This window comes from Oncorhynchus mykiss, chromosome 3, assembly GCF_057628025.1.
Source record: "Oncorhynchus mykiss isolate SJ-2025 chromosome 3, ASM5762802v1, whole genome shotgun sequence".
NCBI lineage: Eukaryota > Metazoa > Chordata > Actinopteri > Salmoniformes > Salmonidae > Oncorhynchus > Oncorhynchus mykiss.
The window spans coordinates 83,229,483-83,249,482 of NC_143024.1; the positions used below are offsets into that span (position 1 = coordinate 83,229,483).

The 20,000-nt window shown below is 44.4% G+C and overlaps 1 protein-coding gene across 3 annotated transcripts in view; it reads left to right on the forward strand.

Annotated features, from left to right (window-relative positions):
• Window positions 1-20,000, forward strand: part of LOC110504643 (interleukin-1 receptor accessory protein-like 1-B) — a 455,299-nt gene that overhangs the window by 202,143 nt on the left and 233,156 nt on the right. For all 3 annotated transcript variants that reach the window (XM_036975074.2, XM_036975075.2, XM_036975072.2), the window contains exons 4-5: window positions 2,699-2,885; window positions 5,975-6,128. In XM_036975074.2, coding sequence (XP_036830969.1) covers window positions 2,699-2,885; window positions 5,975-6,128 — 341 coding nt within the window. The remainder of the gene's footprint in view (window positions 1-2,698; window positions 2,886-5,974; window positions 6,129-20,000) is intronic.

Here is a 20,000-nt window from a genome sequence, read left to right on the forward strand (position 1 = left end):
TTTGGTAAAAGACCAAGCCCATATTATGGCAAGAACAGCTCAAATAAGAAAAGAGAAACGACAGTCCATCATTGCTTTAATACATAAAGGTCCGTCAATCGGGAACATTTCAAGAACTCTTCAAGTGCAGTTGCAAGAACCATCAAGCGCTATGATAAAACTGGCTCTCATGACTGAGTTACCTCTGCTGCTGAGGATAAGTTTATTAGAATTAACAGCATCTCAGATTGCTGCCCAAATAAATGCTTCACGGAGTTCAAGTAGCAGACACATCTCAACATCAACTGTTTAGAGGAGACCGTGTGAATCAGGCCTTCATGGTTTAATTGCTGCAAAGAACCCACTACTAAAGGTCACCAATAATAAGAAGAGACTTGCTTGGGCCAAGAAACATGGACATTAGACTGGTGGACATCTGTCCTTTGGTCTTATGAGTTCAAAATTGGTGACACTGTCAGTGATTTATTTAGAATTCAAGGCACACTTAACCAGCATGGCCACCAAAGCATTCTGCAGCGATACGCCATCCCATCTGGTTTGTGCTTAGTGGAACTATAATTTGTTTTTCAACAGGACAATGACCCAACACACTTACAGGCTCTGTAAGGGCTATTTATTGCAGGGGAAATGGTGTTGCAGTAGTCTAGTGGGCTAAATGCCTTTTATGCTCACTTCGAGGCAAGCAACGCTGAAGCATGCATGAGAGCACCAGCTGTTCCGGACGACTGTGTGATCACCCTCTCCATAGCCGATGTGAGCAAGACCTTTCGACAGGTCAACATCCACAAGGCCCAGGGCCAGACGGATTACCAGGACATGTACTCAGAGCATTCGCGGACCAACTGACAAGTGTCTTCACTGACATTTTCAACTTCTCCCTGACCGAGTCTAATTCCTACGTGTTTCAAGCAGACCAAGAACACTAAGGTAACATTCCTAAATGACTACAGCCCCGTAGTGCTCATTTCGGTAGCTATGAAGTTCAATGAAAGACTGGTCATGGCTCACATCAACACCATCATCCCGAAAACCCTAGACCCACTCCAATTTGCATACCGCCCCTCCAGATCCACAAATGACACAATCTCAATTGCACTCCACACTGCCATTTCCCACCTGGACAAAAGGAACACCTATGTGAGAATGCTATTCATTGACTACAGCTCAGCGTTCAACACCATAGTTCCCACAAAGCTCATTGCTAAGTTAAGGACCCTGGGACTAAACACCTCCCTCTGCAACTGAATCTTGGACTTCCTGGTGGGCCATCCTCAAGGGTAGGCAACAACATATCTGCCACGCTGATCCTCAACACAGGGGCCCCTCAGGGGTGCATGCTTAGTCCCCTCCTGTACTCCCTGTTCATCCACGACTGTGTGGCCAAGCACGACTCCAACAGTGACCTGTTCGTCAGCCCTACCACTGTTGTGTCGTCAGCAAACTTAATGATGTTGTTGGAGTCGTGCTTGGAGGAGGTCAGAGACCTGGCAGTGTGGAGCCAGGCACAAGAACCTCTCCCTCATGAGCAATACTTTTTATTTTATTTTTTTATTTAGGAGCTTATCGTGGACTTCAGGAAAAGGAGTGCCGAACATGCCCCCATTAACATCAACATGGCTGTACTGGAGCAGGTCGAGAGCTTCAAGTTCCTTTGTGTCCACATCACCAACTGTATCATGGTCCAAACAACAAGACAGTCATGAAGAGGGCACGACCACTCATTTTTCCCCTCAGGAGAAAATATGTGGCATGGGTCCCCAGATCCTCAAAAAGTTCTACAGCTGCACCATCAACAGCATCCTGTTACATCACCACCTGGTATGGCAACTGCTCGGCATCAGACTGTAAGGTGCTACAGAGGGTAGTGCGCACAGCTCAGTACATCAATGGGGCCAAGCTTCCTGACATCCAGGACCTATATAATAGGCGGTGTCAGAGGAAAGCCCAAAAAATTGTCAAAGACCCCAGTCACCCAAGTCATAGCCTGTTCTCTCTGCTACTGCACGGCATTCGGTACCGGAGTCCAAAATACTCCTTAACAGCTTCTACCCCCAAGCCATGAGACTGCTGAACAATTAATAAAATGACCACCTGGACTATTTACATTGATGTATACCCCCCCTCCCTCCCTTTGATTTTACTCTGCTGCTACTCGCTGTTTATTATCACTTTACCCCCATGTACAAATGACCTCGACTAACCTGTATCCCCCCCAGACTCTGTACTAGTACCCCCTGTATATATCCTCGTTATTTATATTTAATTGTGTTACTTTTTATTTTACTTTAGTTTATTTAGTAAACTCTGTTTCTTGCATTGTTGGTTAAGGGTTGGTAGGTAAAGCATTTAACCGTTAAGGCTACACCTGTTGTGTTCAGCGGATGTGACAAATCAAAATAGGATTTGATGTGTGGTGCGGGAAAAATGACAAGCGAACCTGGGGAGCTTTGCATTCACATTATCCTAAAGAAAGCATCCAGACAGCAGGATTTAAACCAGCCAAAAGCAGACCACATCTCTCGGTCTCTGTTCGGTTTGCTTCGGGGCTCTTTTGAGGGGTCTGAGTTCCTTTTGAGTGTTCACACTGCACAAGAAAAGTAGCGAACCGCACTGAGTTCACAAAAATTGTCTGAAAAGGACCAAGTGTGATAACTGTACTGTTCTGTGAAGTGACCTGTTCGTTGTTTCTGTGTTTCAGGAATTCAAGCTACTGTATGAAAGTATCCATGTCTCTTTATGTGGCTGAGAACGACACAGACCTGTGCTACAACTCTGTGATGAGACACATGGAGAAGGCAGAACTCAGCAAGAGCAAAGACATCACCTGTCCTGACATAGAGGACTACACAGAACCTGGGAAAGACCCCCATATCACCTGGTTCAAGGTGAGAGACCTGGCTAAGTGTGTGTGTGTGCTTATATTTGTCCTATTCCACACATGTACTGTGTATTAATATTCATGTGTGATTTGGAAAGGTGTTTGTTACATACCTCAACTCTCCCTGAGACAACCTCAATGGAGAGTGTCTCTCTTAGGATTAAGTGCCTTGCTCAAGTTCAGAGCCACACATTTATCAACTTCGTACAACCTTCCAGTTACTGGCCAAACACTCTAACCGCTAGGCTTCCTGCCCCCTGGTGTGTGCATGTGTGCGGGCAGGTGTGTGTGTTTGTGCGTGTCGAATTTACCTTTGGCGGCTTATTGCTTTGTTTTCAGATTCCTTCCACAGCTGTTTGTACAGTATTTAATATGCCTGCCTGTAGGAAGCTTGACTGATGGGTCATATGGTCATAATGGGAGAATTACACCAGTCTGCAGGGCACCAGTACCAGGCCAGCCTGCAGGACACCAGTACCAGGCCAGCCTGCAGGACACCAGTACCAGGCCAGCCTGCAGGATACCAGTACCAGTGTAGAGGTCATTAAGGAGAAACACTCAGTACATGAATACAGAGAGAGGAACAGACAGGGAAACAGATATAGGAATAGAAATGAACAGACAGGGGAACAGAGAGAGGAACAGAGAGATGAACAGACAGAGGAACAGACAGGGGAACAGAGAGAGGAACAGAGAGAGGAACAGACAGGGGAACAGAGAGAAGAACATAAAGAAGAACAGAGAGAGGAACAGACAGGGGAACAGAGAGAGGAACAGAGAGAGGAACAGAGAGAGGAACAGAGAGAGGAACAGACAGGGGAACAGAGAGAGGAACAGAGAGAGGAACAGAGAGAGGAACAGACAGGGGAACAGAGAGAAGAACAGAAAGAAGAACAGAGAGAGGAACATACAGGGGAACAGAGAGAGGAACAGACAGGGGAACAGAGAGAGGAACAGAGAGAGGAACAGACAGGGGAACAGAGAGAAGAACAGAAAGAAGAACAGAGAGAGGAACAGACAGGGGAACAGAGAGAGGAACAGAGAGAGGAACAGAGAGAGGAACAGAGAGAGGAACAGACAGGGGAACAGAGAGAGGAACAGAGAGGAACAGAGAGGGGAACAGAGAGAGGAACAGACAGGGGAACAGAGAGAAGAACAGAAAGAAGAACAGAGAGAGGAACAGACAGGGGAACAGAGAGAGGAACAGAGAGAGGAACAGACAGGGGAACAGAGAGAAGAACAGAAAGAAGAACAGAGAGAGGAACAGACAGGGGAACATAGAGAGGAAATGAAAGAAGAACAGAGAGAGGAACAGAGAGGAACAGAGGGAGGAACAGACGGGAACAGAGAGAGGAACAGACGGGAACAGAGAGAGGAACATACAGGGGAACAGAGAGAGGAACAGAGAGGGGAACAGACAGGGGAACAGGGAGAGGGACAGAGAGAGGAACAGAGAGAGGAACAGAGAGAGGAACAGAGAGGGGAACAGAAAGAGGAACAGACAGGGGAACAGAGAGGGGGACAGACAGAGAGAGAAACAGACGGGGGAACAGAGAGAGACCAGACAGGAGAATAGAGAGAGGAACAGACGGGGGAACAGAGAGAGGAACAGACAGGGGATTAGAGAGAGGAACAGACAGGGGGACAGAGAGAGGAACAGACAGGGGAACAGAGAGTGGGACAGACAGAGAGAGAAACAGACAGGGGAACAGAGAGAGACCAGAGAGAGGAACAGACAGGGGAATAGAGAGAGGAACAGACAGGGGGACAGAGAGAGTAACAAACAGGGGAACAGACCGGGTAACAGACAGGGGGACAGAGAGATGAACAGAGAGAGGAACAGAAAGGAGAACAGAGGGCTTTCAGTAACATGGGATTCATTTTTCACACACACTGATGAGGAGTGAACTCGTGGTATTCATCTTTGCCCTACGGAAAAGTAGGAGAGCGGAATGGAGTGTTTGCGTGTGCCCTTTAAATGCTATTAGCCTGAAATATCTATTATCTGACTCTTGAGTTACCTTTACTCACCTGAGTTCTCCCCTGTTGAGGTAAGGCATGGCCTGCGGCTCACAGAACTCATCCCAGAGAACGGCCCAGGCCAAACTAATCAAAGGCATATTAGCGGTAGATTAGCCGTTTGGGCTCGACCTCCAGGTTTACCCAGAATTCAATGAGGGCTTGGTTAATGACTTGGAGCACTGGAACCTGAAGTTATTTGGACTGCTACGCAGCCCAGCTGATTGGATCCCAGGTTGCCGCCAGCAACGGTAGAATATAATCTATTGAGCCAGGGTTATCCCTGCCAGAGATGGAGGAGAGTACCTGGACAGAAGAGCCATACAGTCTTCCTACACACGCACACACACACACACACACACACACACACACACACACACACACACACACATACATACACAGAGGAACACACACTCACACACACTCACACACACACATACACAGAGGAACACACACTCACACACACACACACACACACACACACACACACACATATACATACACAGAGGAACACACACTCTCTCACACACACACACACACACACACACACACACACAAAGAGACAGAGGCACGCACACACACAGAGAGAAATACACACACTCACATTATTTTGCCAGTGGATACTTTTTAAATGACATTGTGTGTCCGAACCGTTCAGAGAATACTGAATCTGGATTATTCAGTGTAATAAACATCCAATAAGTAAAATTCCTCAGGTTACTAAATCATCTTCCCATATTGCTTTTCTCTCTCTGGCAGTGATACACTATGATTCCACTGCTCACTTCCCAGTCTTCACTACTGTCTGAATAAAATACGGCCTCTGCTTTGTCTTCTGTTCCCCGATGGCCTTTACTGTCATAGACGCCACTATCCAAAGAAACGTTGACAACGGCATCATGTATAGGCCATCTCAACAGAATCTCCTCTGTTGTTGTTGGTGTTCATGAGATCACAATCCAACACTGTTTTCTATGGTATGATGATTGCATGTGTATTTTGGTGTCAACTGCACTTGAACTCCATGTTGTATTGTGTGTGTGTGTGTGTGTGTGTGTGTGTGTGTGTGACACCCAGGAGTGTCGTCCTAAGCAGTGGCGGGCCTCCATTCTCCAGAGGAGAGATACATTGTCCATCAGAGAGGTCAAGGAAGACGACATCGGCAACTACACCTGTGAGGTCACCTTCGGTGGCTTTGTGGTGCGCAGGACCACCGAGCTCACTGTCACAGGTAAGATGGAGTGAGGGATGCAGGGGTGTACTTGTTTAGGATATTACTTCTTTGTTCTGCACTGCAGTTCTTCTTTTTCACTTTTCTCCATTCTACTTTTTTGCGATAGTGTTGTATGTTGGTTGTAGGAGATTCTCTTCTTAATTATGCTTGGTTACAGGGTTAATTATGCTTGGTTACAGGGTTAATTATGCTTGGTTACAAGGTTAATTATGCTTGGTTAAAGGGTTAATTAGGCTTGGTTAAAGGGTTAATTAGGCTTGGTTATAGGGTTAATTATGCTTGGTTACAAGGTTAATTATGCTTGGTTAAAGGGTTAATTAGGCTTGGTTAAAGGGTTAATTAGGCTTGGTTAAAGGGTTAATTAGGCTTGGTTAAAGGGTTAATTATGCTTGGTTACAGGGTTAATTATGCTTGGTTATAGGGTTAATTATGCTTGGTTACAGGGTTAATTATGCTTGGTTACAAGGTTAATTATGCTTGGTTAAAGGGTTAATTAGGCTTGGTTAAAGGGTTAATTAGGCTTGGTTATAGGGTTAATTATGCTTGGTTACAGGGTTAATTATGCTTGGTTACAGGGTTAATTATGCTTGGTTAAAGGGTTAATTATGCTTGGTTATAGAGTTAATTATGCTTGGTTATAGGGTTAATTATGCTTGGTTATAGGGTTAATTATGCTTGGTTATAGGGTTAATTATGCTTGGTTATAGGGTTAATTATGCTTGGTTACAGGGTTAATTATGCTTGGTTAAAGGGTTAATTATGCTTGGTTATAGGGTTAATTATGCTTGGTTACAGGGTTAATTAGGCTTGGTTATAGGGTTAATTATGCTTGGTTACAGGGTTAATTATGCTTGGTTACAGGGTTAATTATGCTTGGTTACAGGGTTAATTATGCTTGGTTAAAGGGTTAATTACGCTTGGTTACAGGGTTAATTATGCTTGGTTACAGGGTTAATTATGCTTGGTTACAGGGTTAATTACGCTTGGTTAAAGGGTTAATTACGCTTGGTTACAGGGTTAATTATGCTTGGTTATAGGGTTAATTATGCTTGGTTACAGGGTTAATTATGCTTGGTTACAGGGTTAATTATGCTTGGTTACAGGGTTAATTATGCTTGGTTAAAGGGTTAATTATGCTTGGTTATAGGGTTAATTATGCTTGGTTACAGGGTTAATTATGCTTGGTTACAGGGTTAATTATGCTTGGTTATAGGGTTAATTACGCTTGGTTACAGGGTTAATTATGCTTGGTTAAAGGGTTAATTATGCTTGGTTACAGGGTTAATTATGCTTGGTTACAGGGTTAATTATGCTTGGTTACAGGGTTAATTATGCTTGGTTACAGGGTTAATTATGCTTGGTTACAGGGTTAATTATGCTTGGTTAAAGGGTTAATTAGGCTTGGTTAAAGGGTTAATTAGGCTTGGTTATAGGGTTAATTATGCTTGGTTACAAGGTTAATTATGCTTGGTTAAAGGGTTAATTAGGCTTGGTTATAGGGTTAATTATGCTTGGTTATAGGGTTAATTATGCTTGGTTATAGGGTTAATTATGCTTGGTTAAAGGGTTAATTATGCTTGGTTACAGGGTTAATTATGCTTGGTTACAAGGTTAATTATGCTTGGTTAAAGGGTTAATTAGGCTTGGTTAAAGGGTTAATTAGGCTTGGTTATAGGGTTAATTATGCTTGGTTACAGGGTTAATTATGCTTGGTTACAAGGTTAATTAGGCTTGGTTATAGGGTTAATTATGCTTGGTTACAGGGTTAATTATGCTTGGTTACAGGGTTAATTATGCTTGGTTAAAGGGTTAATTATGCTTGGTTATAGAGTTAATTATGCTTGGTTATAGGGTTAATTATGCTTGGTTATAGGGTTAATTATGCTTGGTTATAGGGTTAATTATGCTTGGTTATAGGGTTAATTATGCTTGGTTATAGGGTTAATTATGCTTGGTTAAAGGGTTAATTATGCTTGGTTATAGGGTTAATTATGCTTGGTTACAGGGTTAATTATGCTTGGTTAAAGGGTTAATTATGCTTGGTTATAGGGTTAATTATGCTTGGTTACAGGGTTAATTAGGCTTGGTTATAGGGTTAATTATGCTTGGTTACAGGGTTAATTATGCTTGGTTACAGGGTTAATTATGCTTGGTTACAGGGTTAATTATGCTTGGTTAAAGGGTTAATTACGCTTGGTTACAGGGTTAATTATGCTTGGTTACAGGGTTAATTATGCTTGGTTACAGGGTTAATTACGCTTGGTTAAAGGGTTAATTACGCTTGGTTACAGGGTTAATTATGCTTGGTTATAGGGTTAATTATGCTTGGTTACAGGGTTAATTATGCTTGGTTACAGGGTTAATTATGCTTGGTTACAGGGTTAATTATGCTTGGTTAAAGGGTTAATTATGCTTGGTTATAGGGTTAATTATGCTTGGTTACAGGGTTAATTATGCTTGGTTACAGGGTTAATTATGCTTGGTTATAGGGTTAATTACGCTTGGTTACAGGGTTAATTATGCTTGGTTAAAGGGTTAATTATGCTTGGTTACAGGGTTAATTATGCTTGGTTACAGGGTTAATTATGCTTGGTTACAGGGTTAATTATGCTTGGTTACAGGGTTAATTATGCTTGGTTAAAGGGTTAATTAGGCTTGGTTAAAGGGTTAATTAGGCTTGGTTATAGGGTTAATTATGCTTGGTTACAAGGTTAATTATGCTTGGTTAAAGGGTTAATTAGGCTTGGTTATAGGGTTAATTATGCTTGGTTATAGGGTTAATTATGCTTGGTTATAGGGTTAATTAGGCTTGGTTATAGGGTTAATTATGCTTGGTTACAAGGTTAATTATGCTTGGTTAAAGGGTTAATTAGGCTTGGTTATAGGATTAATTATGCTTGGTTATAGGGTTAATTATGCTTGGTTATAGGGTTAATTATGCTTGGTTAAAGGGTTAATTATGCTTGGTTACAGGGTTAATTATGCTTGGTTACAAGGTTAATTATGCTTGGTTAAAGGGTTAATTAGGCTTGGTTAAAGGGTTAATTAGGCTTGGTTATAGGGTTAATTATGCTTGGTTACAGGGTTAATTATGCTTGGTTACAAGGTTAATTAGGCTTGGTTATAGGGTTAATTATGCTTGGTTACAGGGTTAATTATGCTTGGTTACAGGGTTAATTATGCTTGGTTAAAGGGTTAATTATGTTTGGTTATAGAGTTAATTATGCTTGGTTATAGGGTTAATTATGCTTGGTTATAGGGTTAATTATGCTTGGTTATAGGGTTAATTATGCTTGGTTATAGGGTTAATTATGCTTGGTTAAAGGGTTAATTATGCTTGGTTATAGGGTTAATTATGCTTGGTTCAGGGTTAATTATGCTTGGTTAAAGGGTTAATTATGCTTGGTTATAGGGTTAATTATGCTTGGTTACAGGGTTAATTAGGCTTGGTTATAGGGTTAATTATGCTTGGTTACAGGGTTAATTATGCTTGGTTACAGGGTTAATTATGCTTGGTTACAGGGTTAATTATGCTTGGTTAAAGGGTTAATTACGCTTGGTTACAGGGTTAATTATGCTTGGTTACAGGGTTAATTATGCTTGGTTACAGGGTTAATTACGCTTGGTTAAAGGGTTAATTACGCTTGGTTACAGGGTTAATTATGCTTGGTTATAGGGTTAATTATGCTTGGTTACAGGGTTAATTATGCTTGGTTACAGGGTTAATTATGCTTGGTTACAGGGTTAATTATGCTTGGTTAAAGGGTTAATTATGCTTGGTTATAGGGTTAATTATGCTTGGTTACAGGGTTAATTATGCTTGGTTACAGGGTTAATTATGCTTGGTTACAGGGTTAATTATGCTTGGTTACAGGGTTAATTATGCTTGGTTACAGGGTTAATTATGCTTGGTTACAGGGTTAATTACGCTTGGTTACAGGGTTAATTACGCTTGGTTACAGGGTTAATTATGCTTGGTTACAGGGTTAATTATGCTTGGTTACAGGTTTAATTATGCTTGTTTACAGGGTTAATTATGCTTGGTTACAGGGTTAATTATGCTTGGTTACAGGGTTAATTATGCTTGGTTACAGGGTTAATTATGCTTGGTTACAGGGTTAATTACGCTTGGTTACAGGTTTAATTATGCTTGGTTACAGGGTTAATTATGCTTGGTTATAGGGTTAATTATGCTTGGTTACAGGGTTAATTATGCTTGGTTAAAGGGTTAATTATGCTTGGTTACAGGGTTAATTATGCTTGGTTACAGGGTTAATTATGCTTGGTTAAAGGGTTAATTATGCTTGGTTACAGGGTTAATTATGCTTGGTTACAGGGTTAATTATGCTTGGTTACAGGGTTAATTATGCTTGGTTACAGGGTTAATTACGCTTGGTTACAGGTTTAATTATGCTTGGTTACAGGGTTAATTATGCTTGGTTACAGGGTTAATTATGCTTGGTTAAAGGGTTAATTACACTTGGTTACAGGGTTAATTACGCTTGGTTACAGGGTTAATTATGCTTGGTTACAGGGTTAATTATGCTTGGTTACAGGGTTAATTATGCTTGGTTACAGGGTTAATTATGCTTGGTTACAGGGTTAATTACGCTTGGTTACAGGGTTAATTATTCTTGGTTACAGGGTTAATTATGCTTGGTTACAGGGTTAATTACGCTTGGTTACAGGTTTAATTATGCTTGGTTAATGGGTTAATTATGCTTGGTTACAGGGTTAATTATGCTTGGTTACAGGGTTAATTACGCTTGGTTACAGGGTTAATTATGCTTGGTTACAGGGTTAATTATGCTTGGTTACAGGGTTAATTATGCTTGTTTACAGGGTTAATTATGCTTGGTTACAGGGTTAATTACGCTTGGTTAAAGGGTTAATTACGCTTGGTTACAGGGTTAATTATGCTTTGTTACAGGGTTAATTATGCTTGGTTACAGGGTTAATTATGCTTGGTTACAGGGTTAATTATGCTTGGTTACAGGGTTAATTATGCTTGGTTACAGGGTTAATTATGCTTGGTTACAGGGTTAATTATGCTTGGTTACAGGGTTAATTATGCTTGGTTACAGGGTTAATTATGCTTGGTTACAGGGTTAATTACGCTTGGTTAAAGGGTTAATTATGCTTGGTTACAGGGTTAATTATGCTTTGTTACAGGGTTAATTATGCTTGGTTACAGGGTTAATTATGCTTGGTTACAGGGTTAATTATGCTTGGTTACAGGGTTAATTATGCTTGGTTACAGGGTTAATTATGCTTGGTTACAGGGTTAATTATGCTTGGTTACAGGGTTAATTATGCTTGGTTACAGGGTTAATTATGCTTGGTTACAGGGTTAATTATGCTTGGTTACAGGGTTAATTATGCTTGGTTACAGGGTTAATTACGCTTGGTTACAGGGTTAAAACAGAAACAACTCAACGGTTAACACACACACAGACGTCTCTCCACAGTGCTGTGGCCTCCTGCCGGTGTGTTAATTGCTGTTGGAGCGTTGGCCCATAATGCATTTCTTGGTCCAGATCAGCACATTAGCAAGCTGACCACTGAGGCCCCTTGTACACAGACATTTAAAGAGCCAGGACCAAGGTCAAGGACCAATGCACACACAGGCACGCCTACGTGAATAAACACACCCTTGTATACACACACACTTGCATACACACATACTGTACACACACACACGTATGCAAGCACACACACTTGCACGCATGTACGCACACACACACGCAAACATGCACTTACAAGTCCACTGCACATTCTCCACAATGAGACACACAAACACACAGCCGTGCTCAGTCAGCCTTAGCTGCAGGGTGAGATCCAGGGTTGAGGGCACGCTCTACTCGGAGCAGCCCAGGTGTGTGCTCCGCTGGCTGGGCATGAGGCAGTGGAGCATGGGTCTCTGCTGGTTCAACTGTGCTGATTAGGGTGGAAGGAAAGGTTAAACTCTGTTTTTATTTCTCTCTCTCTTTCTTTCTTTCTTTCTTTCTTTCCCCTTTTTACTCTCTATCAGTCCTCTCTCTCTCTCTACAGCTGATAGGTCGTGACTGGCTTGGTTTGTTCTGTGAAAACCAGGAATCAGAAGAGTCCCTAGCAGCTAAAGGAGTCTATGTAGACCATACTGTTGCTACTGTTTACTAACAATTTCCCTAGGCCTGGTTGAAGGCCTGTGTATTCCAGTGTAGATATGTCTCCATATCTCTGTATATCCTGATATTGATAAGTCTGAACATGAGGCTTGGGCGGTATACCGTATAAACCGCATCCTGTGGTATTTGGAAATAGCCACGGGATGGTTTTTCAATACTGTTTAAACTATTTCTTTGTTTTTTCAATACATTGCAATATTCATATCTACTTTTTAAGTAAATACAGTGCCTTGCGAAAGTATTCGGCCCCCTTGAACTTTGCGACCTTTTGCCACATTTCAGGCTTCAAACATGAAGATATAAAACTGTATTTTTTTGAGAAGAATCAACAACAAGTGGGACACAATCATGAAGTGGAACGACATTTATTGGATATTTCAAACTTTTTTAACAAATCAAAAACTGAAAAATTGGGCGTGCAAAATTATTCAGCCCCCTTAAGTTAATACTTTGTAGCGCCACCTTTTGCTGCGATTACAGCTGTAAGTCGCTTGGGGTATGTCTCTATCAGTTTTGCACATCGAGAGACTGAAATTTTTTCCCATTCCTCCTTGCAAAACAGCTCGAGCTCAGTGAGGTTGGATGGAGAGCATTTGTGAAGAGCAGTTTCCAGTTCTTTCCACAGATTCTCGATTGGATTCAGGTCTGGACTTTGACTTGGCCATTCTAACACCTGGATATGTTTATTTTTGAACCATTCCATTGTAGATTTTGCTTTATGTTTTGGATCATTGTCTTGTTGGAAGACAAATCTCCGTCCCAGTCTCAGGTCTTTTGCAGACTCCATCAGGTTTTCTTCCAGAATGGTCCTGTATTTGGCTCCATCCATCTTCCCATCAATTTTAACCATCTTCCCTGTCCCTGCTGAAGAAAAGCAGGCCCAAACCATGATGCTGCCACCACCATGTTTGACAGTGGGGATGGTGTGTTCAGCTGTGTTGCTTTTACGCCAAACATAACATTTTGCATTGTTGCCAAAAGTTCAATTTTGGTTTCATCTGACCAGAGCACCTTCTTCCACATGTTTGGTGTGTCTCCCAGGTGGCTTGTGGCAAACTTTAAACAACACTTTTTATGGATATCTTTAAGAAATGGCTTTCTTCTTGCCACTCTTCTATAAAGGCCAGATTTGTGCAATATACGACTGATTGTTGTCCTATGGACAGAGTCTCCCACCTCAGCTGTAGATCTCTGCAGTTCATCCAGAGTGATCATGGGCCTCTTGGCTGCATCTCTGATCAGTCTTCTCCTTGTATGAGCTGAAAGTTTAGAGGGACGGGCAGGTCTTGGTAGATTTGCAGTGGTCTGATACTCCTTCCATTTCAATATTATCGCTTGCACAGTGCTCCTTGGGATGTTTAAAGCTTGGGAAATCTTTTTGTATCCAAATCCGGCTTTAAACTTCTTCACAACAGTATCTCGGACCTGCCTGGTGTGTTCCTTGTTCTTCATGATGCTCTCTGCGCTTTTAACCAACTTCTGAGACTATCACAGTGCAGGTGCATTTATACGGAGACTTGATTACACACAGGTGGATTGTATTTATCATCATTAGTCATTTAGGTCAACATTGGATCATTCAGAGATCCTCACTGAACTTCTGGAGAGAGTTTGCTGCACTGAAAGTAAAGGGGCTGAATAATTTTGCACGCCCAATTTTTCAGTTTTTGATTTGTTAAAAAAGTTTGAAATGTCCAATAAATGTCGTTCCACTTCATGATTGTGTCCCACTTGTTGTTGATTCTTCACACAAAAATACAGTTTTATATCTTTATGTTTGAAGCCTGAAATGTGGCAAAAGGTCGCAAAGTTCAAGGGGGCCGAATACTTTCGCAAGGCACTGTACCTGCAGTAAACTGTGCAATCCGTTAGGAGACAAAGGAGATTGCGTTCTTCATTTCACCTGGCACATCATTGTTCATAATGAAGCGTACTGGTAGTCTCCAGTCACATAGTGTTAGTTTACAAGCACACGACAACGAGAGGCCGGAGCCTTGCTAGTCACTCACTGTTGTGCAGCACTCGCCATGTCATCTAGTTACAGCATAGAGTTCACAACTTCATGTTTGCCTGCTAGATATCTCATAACTATTAAGTTAACTGTCTAAAATGCTCTGCAGTTGATCATTTGGTTTGGTCATTTATTAGCTAGTTAGCTGTCTACCTAAGTGGTTAGTTTCTTCCAAAATCAATCTTCGCTTGGTAACATCAGAGAATCCCCTCCTGGATCAAGAGCCTTGCTGTCTAATATTTGTTTTGTCCGTACAGCAAACTGTGAGTAGTATTTTTTTAGTTACTTGTATAACTTTATGAGTTGGGATTTCTGTCCTGCAAATAGTTTAGGTCAGAGACTGTATAAAATGTTCGCAGTGCATTTGTTAGCATTTAGTTAGCATTCTCTATGGCATTCTACATATATTTGTTAGCATTGCTAACTTTTGGGGTTTGAAAAGTGTCAGAGGTGGTATTACTCAATATCCCGGGATCGCACAAGGTCGGTATGAAGGTATAACAAGCTGAATACCTCCCAAGCCAAGCTGAATACCTCCCAAGCCAAGCTGAATACCTCCCAAGCCAAGCTGAATACCTCCCAAGCCAAGCGGGATACCTCCCAAGCCAAGCTGAAAGCCACACCTTTCTCACTGAGCTGGAACAGGGAGATATACACTTCTCCAACAACACCTCCTGTTGGACAAGGCAGGGACGTGATCCCGGAAGCCAAGCTTCCTAATAGGTCATTGATGACCAGTGTTTTGTCCCCGGAAGAGCTCAATAAGAATGAGGCCGATAGGAAATAGATATACAACAATTCCCTTTATCACCGCTCACATCACGGCTGTGTGTGTGACTGTATGTGTGTCCGAGTGCTCGTGTGTGCAGTGTACCACTGTGTGTGTATGTGTGTGTATGTTCAGCATGGTGTGTTCTGCATGTCGGATTGCTTGTGTGTTCATTTATTTCTACTGTGTGTGCAGTGTGTACTGTAGAGTATGTCATGTGTGTGTGTGTGTTTCTGCGTGTGTGCCTCTGTGCGTGTGTCTATGTCAATCAAATTAATTCAATCAAATGTATTTATGAAGCCCTTTTTACATCAGCCGATGTCACAAAGTGCTGTACAGAAACCCAGCCTAAAACCCCAAACAGCAAGCAATGCAGGTGTAGAAGCACGCGTGTGTGTTTGTTAGCATGTCAGTGTGACCTCAATGTAATGGTCGAGGCCATAAAAACTTTATGGAGGTTATAAATACAGAGCTTCCTGCCTAATGACATAGAGGATAGATGGGGGAGGGGGGGAGGGAGGGGGGGAGAGAGAGAGGGAGAGAGAGAGAGACAGACAGAGACAGATAGAGACAGAGAGAGAGAGAGAGAGAGAGAGACAAAGAGAGAGAGAGAGAGACAGAGAGAGACAGAGCGAGACAGAGAGGGACAGAAAGAGACAGAGAGACAGAGAGAGAGAGGTAAACAAAGTGTTAAATGTAACATAGTGTAGCACTTTTTCTCTTTCACAGTCCATCTTTCGCAGTCTTTTTGTGTCAGTGTAGAGGTTGATAGCTAAAGCTCTCACATCCTCTCTGCATGTCTGCCTAGTATATTTGATGTCACAGCTCCTAGGTTCTGACACAAACATGCTGGCCTCATAGGAGGAACTAGAAGCCTTCTGAAATCAAATGTACTGTCAACACACACACACACACACACACACACACACACACACACACACACACACACACACTGCCTGAGGTCTCTCTTCATGTTCACAGTAATGGAGTGTCAGTGACTTGTCAAAAACAAGGGGGAAGTAATTGTGTGTGACACACAAGTCTCACAGTGGGGTGTGTTCCCTATCCTAACCTTAACCATTAGGGGATGACAAAATACATGATGCTGGATCCGTTGTTGGGGGTAACTAAACTCTGACCATCCTGATAGTGTAAGTGAAGTCTTCACAACAAACCACACATCTCCAGTCATTGTGGGCTGCAGTCCTGCTGGTTTTCCATGTCCAGGTAGGTAACAACCTGTCCTGGCTGGATGGTTACTTTGGCACGGCACGTGCGGGGCGCAGGCACAGGACGCACTGGGCTGTGCAGACGCACCGGAGACACAGAGCGCAGAGCCGGCGCAGGATATCCTGGGCCGTAGAGACATACTGGCGGCCAGATGTGCTGAGCCGGCACCCTCCGACCTGGCTGGATGCCCACTCTAGCCCGGCCGATTCGGGGAGCTGGAAGGTAGCGCACCGGGCTGTGAACACGCACTGGAGACACCGTGCGCTCCACCGCATAACACGGGGCCTGACCAGTACGACGCTCACCACGGTAAGCACGGGGAGTTGGCTCAGGTCTCCCACCTGACTCTGCCACACTCCCCGTGTGCCTCCCCCAAAATGTTTTGGGGCTGCCTCTCGTGCCTGCTCCGTTGCCGTGACTCCTGGTAGCGAAATCGTTCCTCCCTCGCTACTTCAGCCTGTTTCCATGGTAGGGTCTTGTCCCCTGCCATAACCTCCTCCCATGTCCAAGATGTCCTCCATTCTCCCTTGTCCCGGGCCCAGGATCCCTGGCTCCTCCTGGCCACGCTGCTTGGTCCCTTGGTGGTGGGTAGTTCTGTCACGGCCGTCAAAAGAAGTGGACCAAAGTGCAGCGTGGTAAGCGTACATTTTCCTTTTTATTTAAAATGTCGCCAACAAACAAAGAAAAACCAGTGAGGCTTACAGGGCTATAGTGCCACTAACAAAAGTCAACTACCCACACTGAAAGGAGGGAAAAAGGGCTACCTAAGTATGATTCCCAATCAGAGACAACGATAGACAGCTGTCCCTGATTGAGAACCCTACCCGGCCAAAACATCTCAGGTCAGGGAGTGACATTATTGGTATAATTTACTGATATCATTTATTGGAATAATTTATTGATATAATATATTGGTATTATTTATTGATAGGATGCTTGCCTAGGTGTTGTGGATGGAGATTGAGGATGCTTGCCAAGGCGTTGTGGACGGGGATGGCGGATGCTTGCTAAGGTGTTGTAGACGGGGATGGCGGATGCTTGCCAAGGCGTTGTGGACGGGGATAGTGGATGCTTGCCAAGTTGTTGTAGACGGGGATGGCGGATGCTTGCCAAGGTGTTGTAGACGGGGATGGCGGATGCTTGCCTAGGTGTTGTGGACGGGGATGGCGGATGCTTGCCAAGGTGTTGTAGACAGGGATGGCGGATGCTTGCCTAGGTGTTGTGGACGGGGATGGCGGATGCTTGCCAAGGCGTTGTGGACGGGGATGGCGGATGCTTGCTAAGGTGTTGTAGACGGGGATGGCGGATGCTTGCCAAGGTGTTGTAGACGGGGATGGCGGATGCTTGCCAAGGCGTTGTGGACGGGGATGGCGGATGCTTGCTAAGGTGTTGTAGACGGGGATGGCGGATGCTTGCCAAGGTGTTGTAGACGGGGATGGCGGATGCTTGCCAAGGTGTTGTAGACGGGGATGGCGGATGCTTGCCAATGTGTTGTAGATGGGGATGGCGGATGCTTGCTAAGGTGTTGTGAACGGGGATAGTGGATGCTTGCTAAGGCGTTCTAGACGGGGATGGGGGATGCTTGCTAAGGTGTTGTGGACGGGGATTGAGGATGCTTGCTAAGGTGTTGTAGATGGGGATGGCGGATGCTTGCTAAGGTGTTGTAGATGGGGATGGCGGATGCTTGCTAAGGTGTTGTGGACGGGGATGGAGGATGCTTGCTAAGGCGTTGTAGATGGGGATGGAGGATGCTTGCTAAGGCGTTGTAGATGGGGATGGCGGATGCTTGCTAAGGCGTTGTAGATGGGGATGGCGGATGCTTGCTAAGGCGTTGTGGACGGGGATGGAGGATGCTTGCTAAGGTGTTGTGGACGGGGATGGCGGATGCTTGCTAAGGCGTTGTAGATGGGGATGGTGGATGCTTGCTAAGGCGTTGTGGACGGGGATGGAGGATGCTTGCTAAGGTGTTGTGGACGGGGATGGAGGATGCTTGCTAAGGCGTTGTAGATGGGGATGGCGGATGCTTGCTAAGGCGTTGTGGACGGGGATGGCGGATGCTTGCTAAGGTGTTGTGGACGGGGATGGAGGATGCTTGCTAAGGTGTTGTGGACAGGGATGGAGGATGCTTGCTAAGGCGTTGTAGACGGGGATGGCGGATGCTTGCTAAGGTGTTGTGGACGGGGATGGCGGATGCTTGCCAAGGCGTTGTGGACGGGGATAGTGGATGCTTGCCAAGGTGTTGTAGACGGGGATGGCGGATGCTTGCCAAGGTGTTGTAGACGGGGATGGCGGATGCTTGCCAAGGCGTTGTGGACGGGGATGGCGGATGCTTGCCAAGGCGTTGTGGACGGGGATGGCGGATGCTTGCTAAGGTGTTGTAGACGGGGATGGCGGATGCTTGCCAAGGTGTTGTGGACGGGGATAGTGGATGCTTGCCAAGGTGTTGTAGACGGGGATGGCGGATGCTTGCCAAGGCGTTGTAGACAGGGATGGAGGATGCTTGCTAAGGTGTTGTGGACGGGGATGGAGGATGCTTGCTAAGGCGTTGTAGATGGGGATGGCGGATGCTTGCTAAGGCGTTGTGGACGGGGATGGCGGATGCTTGCTAAGGTGTTGTGGACGGGGATGGAGGATGCTTGCTAAGGTGTTGTGGACAGGGATGGAGGATGCTTGCTAAGGCGTTGTAGACGGGGATGGCGGATGCTTGCTAAGGTGTTGTGGACGGGGATATTGGATGCTTGCTAAGGCATTGTAGACGGGGATGGCGGATGCTTGCTAAGGTGTTGTGGACGGGGATGGAGGATGCTTGCTAAGGTGTTGTAGATGGGGATGGCGGATGCTTGCTAAGGTGTTGTAGACGGGGATGGCGGATGCTTGCTAAGGTGTTGTGGACGGGGATAGTGGATGCTTGCTAAGGTGTTTATTTAATAGGCTAGGAGGATGGAGGAGGTTATCAAGTTGAACTGGTCTTATACACAGTGCAATAAAGACTGCCCTTCGCTGTGATCCTCATTTGATCTGGTGAGAGTGTACAGTCTCTCTTTTTTACCCTTATTTTACCAGGTAACTTGACTGAGAACACATTCTCATTTACAGCAACGACCAGGGGAATAGTTACAGGGGAGAGGAGGGGGGATGAATGAGACAATTGGAAGCTGGGGATGATTAGGTGACCATGAAGGTATGAGGGCCAGATTGGGAATTTATCCAGGACACCGGGGCTAACAACCCAACTCTTACACTATGTGTCATGGGATCTTTAGTGACCTCAGAGAGTAAGGACATCCATTTAACGTCCCATCCGAAAGCCGGCACCCTACACAGGGCAGTGTCAATCACTGCCCTGGGGAATTGGGATATTTTTTTAGATCAGAGGAAAGAGTGCCTCCTACTGGCCCTCCACATCACTCCCAGCAGCATCTGGTCTCCCAGCCAGGACGAACACTGATTAGCTTCAGAGGCAAGCCAGTAGTGGGATGCAGGGTTGTATGCTGCTGGCAAACTGTATGTATGTACTGTGTGTGTGTGTGTGTGTGTGTGTGTGTGTGTGTGCGTGTGTGTGTGTGTGTGTGTGTGTGTGTGTGTGTGTGTGTGTGTGTGTGTGTGTGTGTGTGTGTGTGTGTGTGTGTGTGTGTGTGTGTGTGTGTGTGAATTTATCCAGAATAATAGTTTTAAAGACACTGGGACAATGG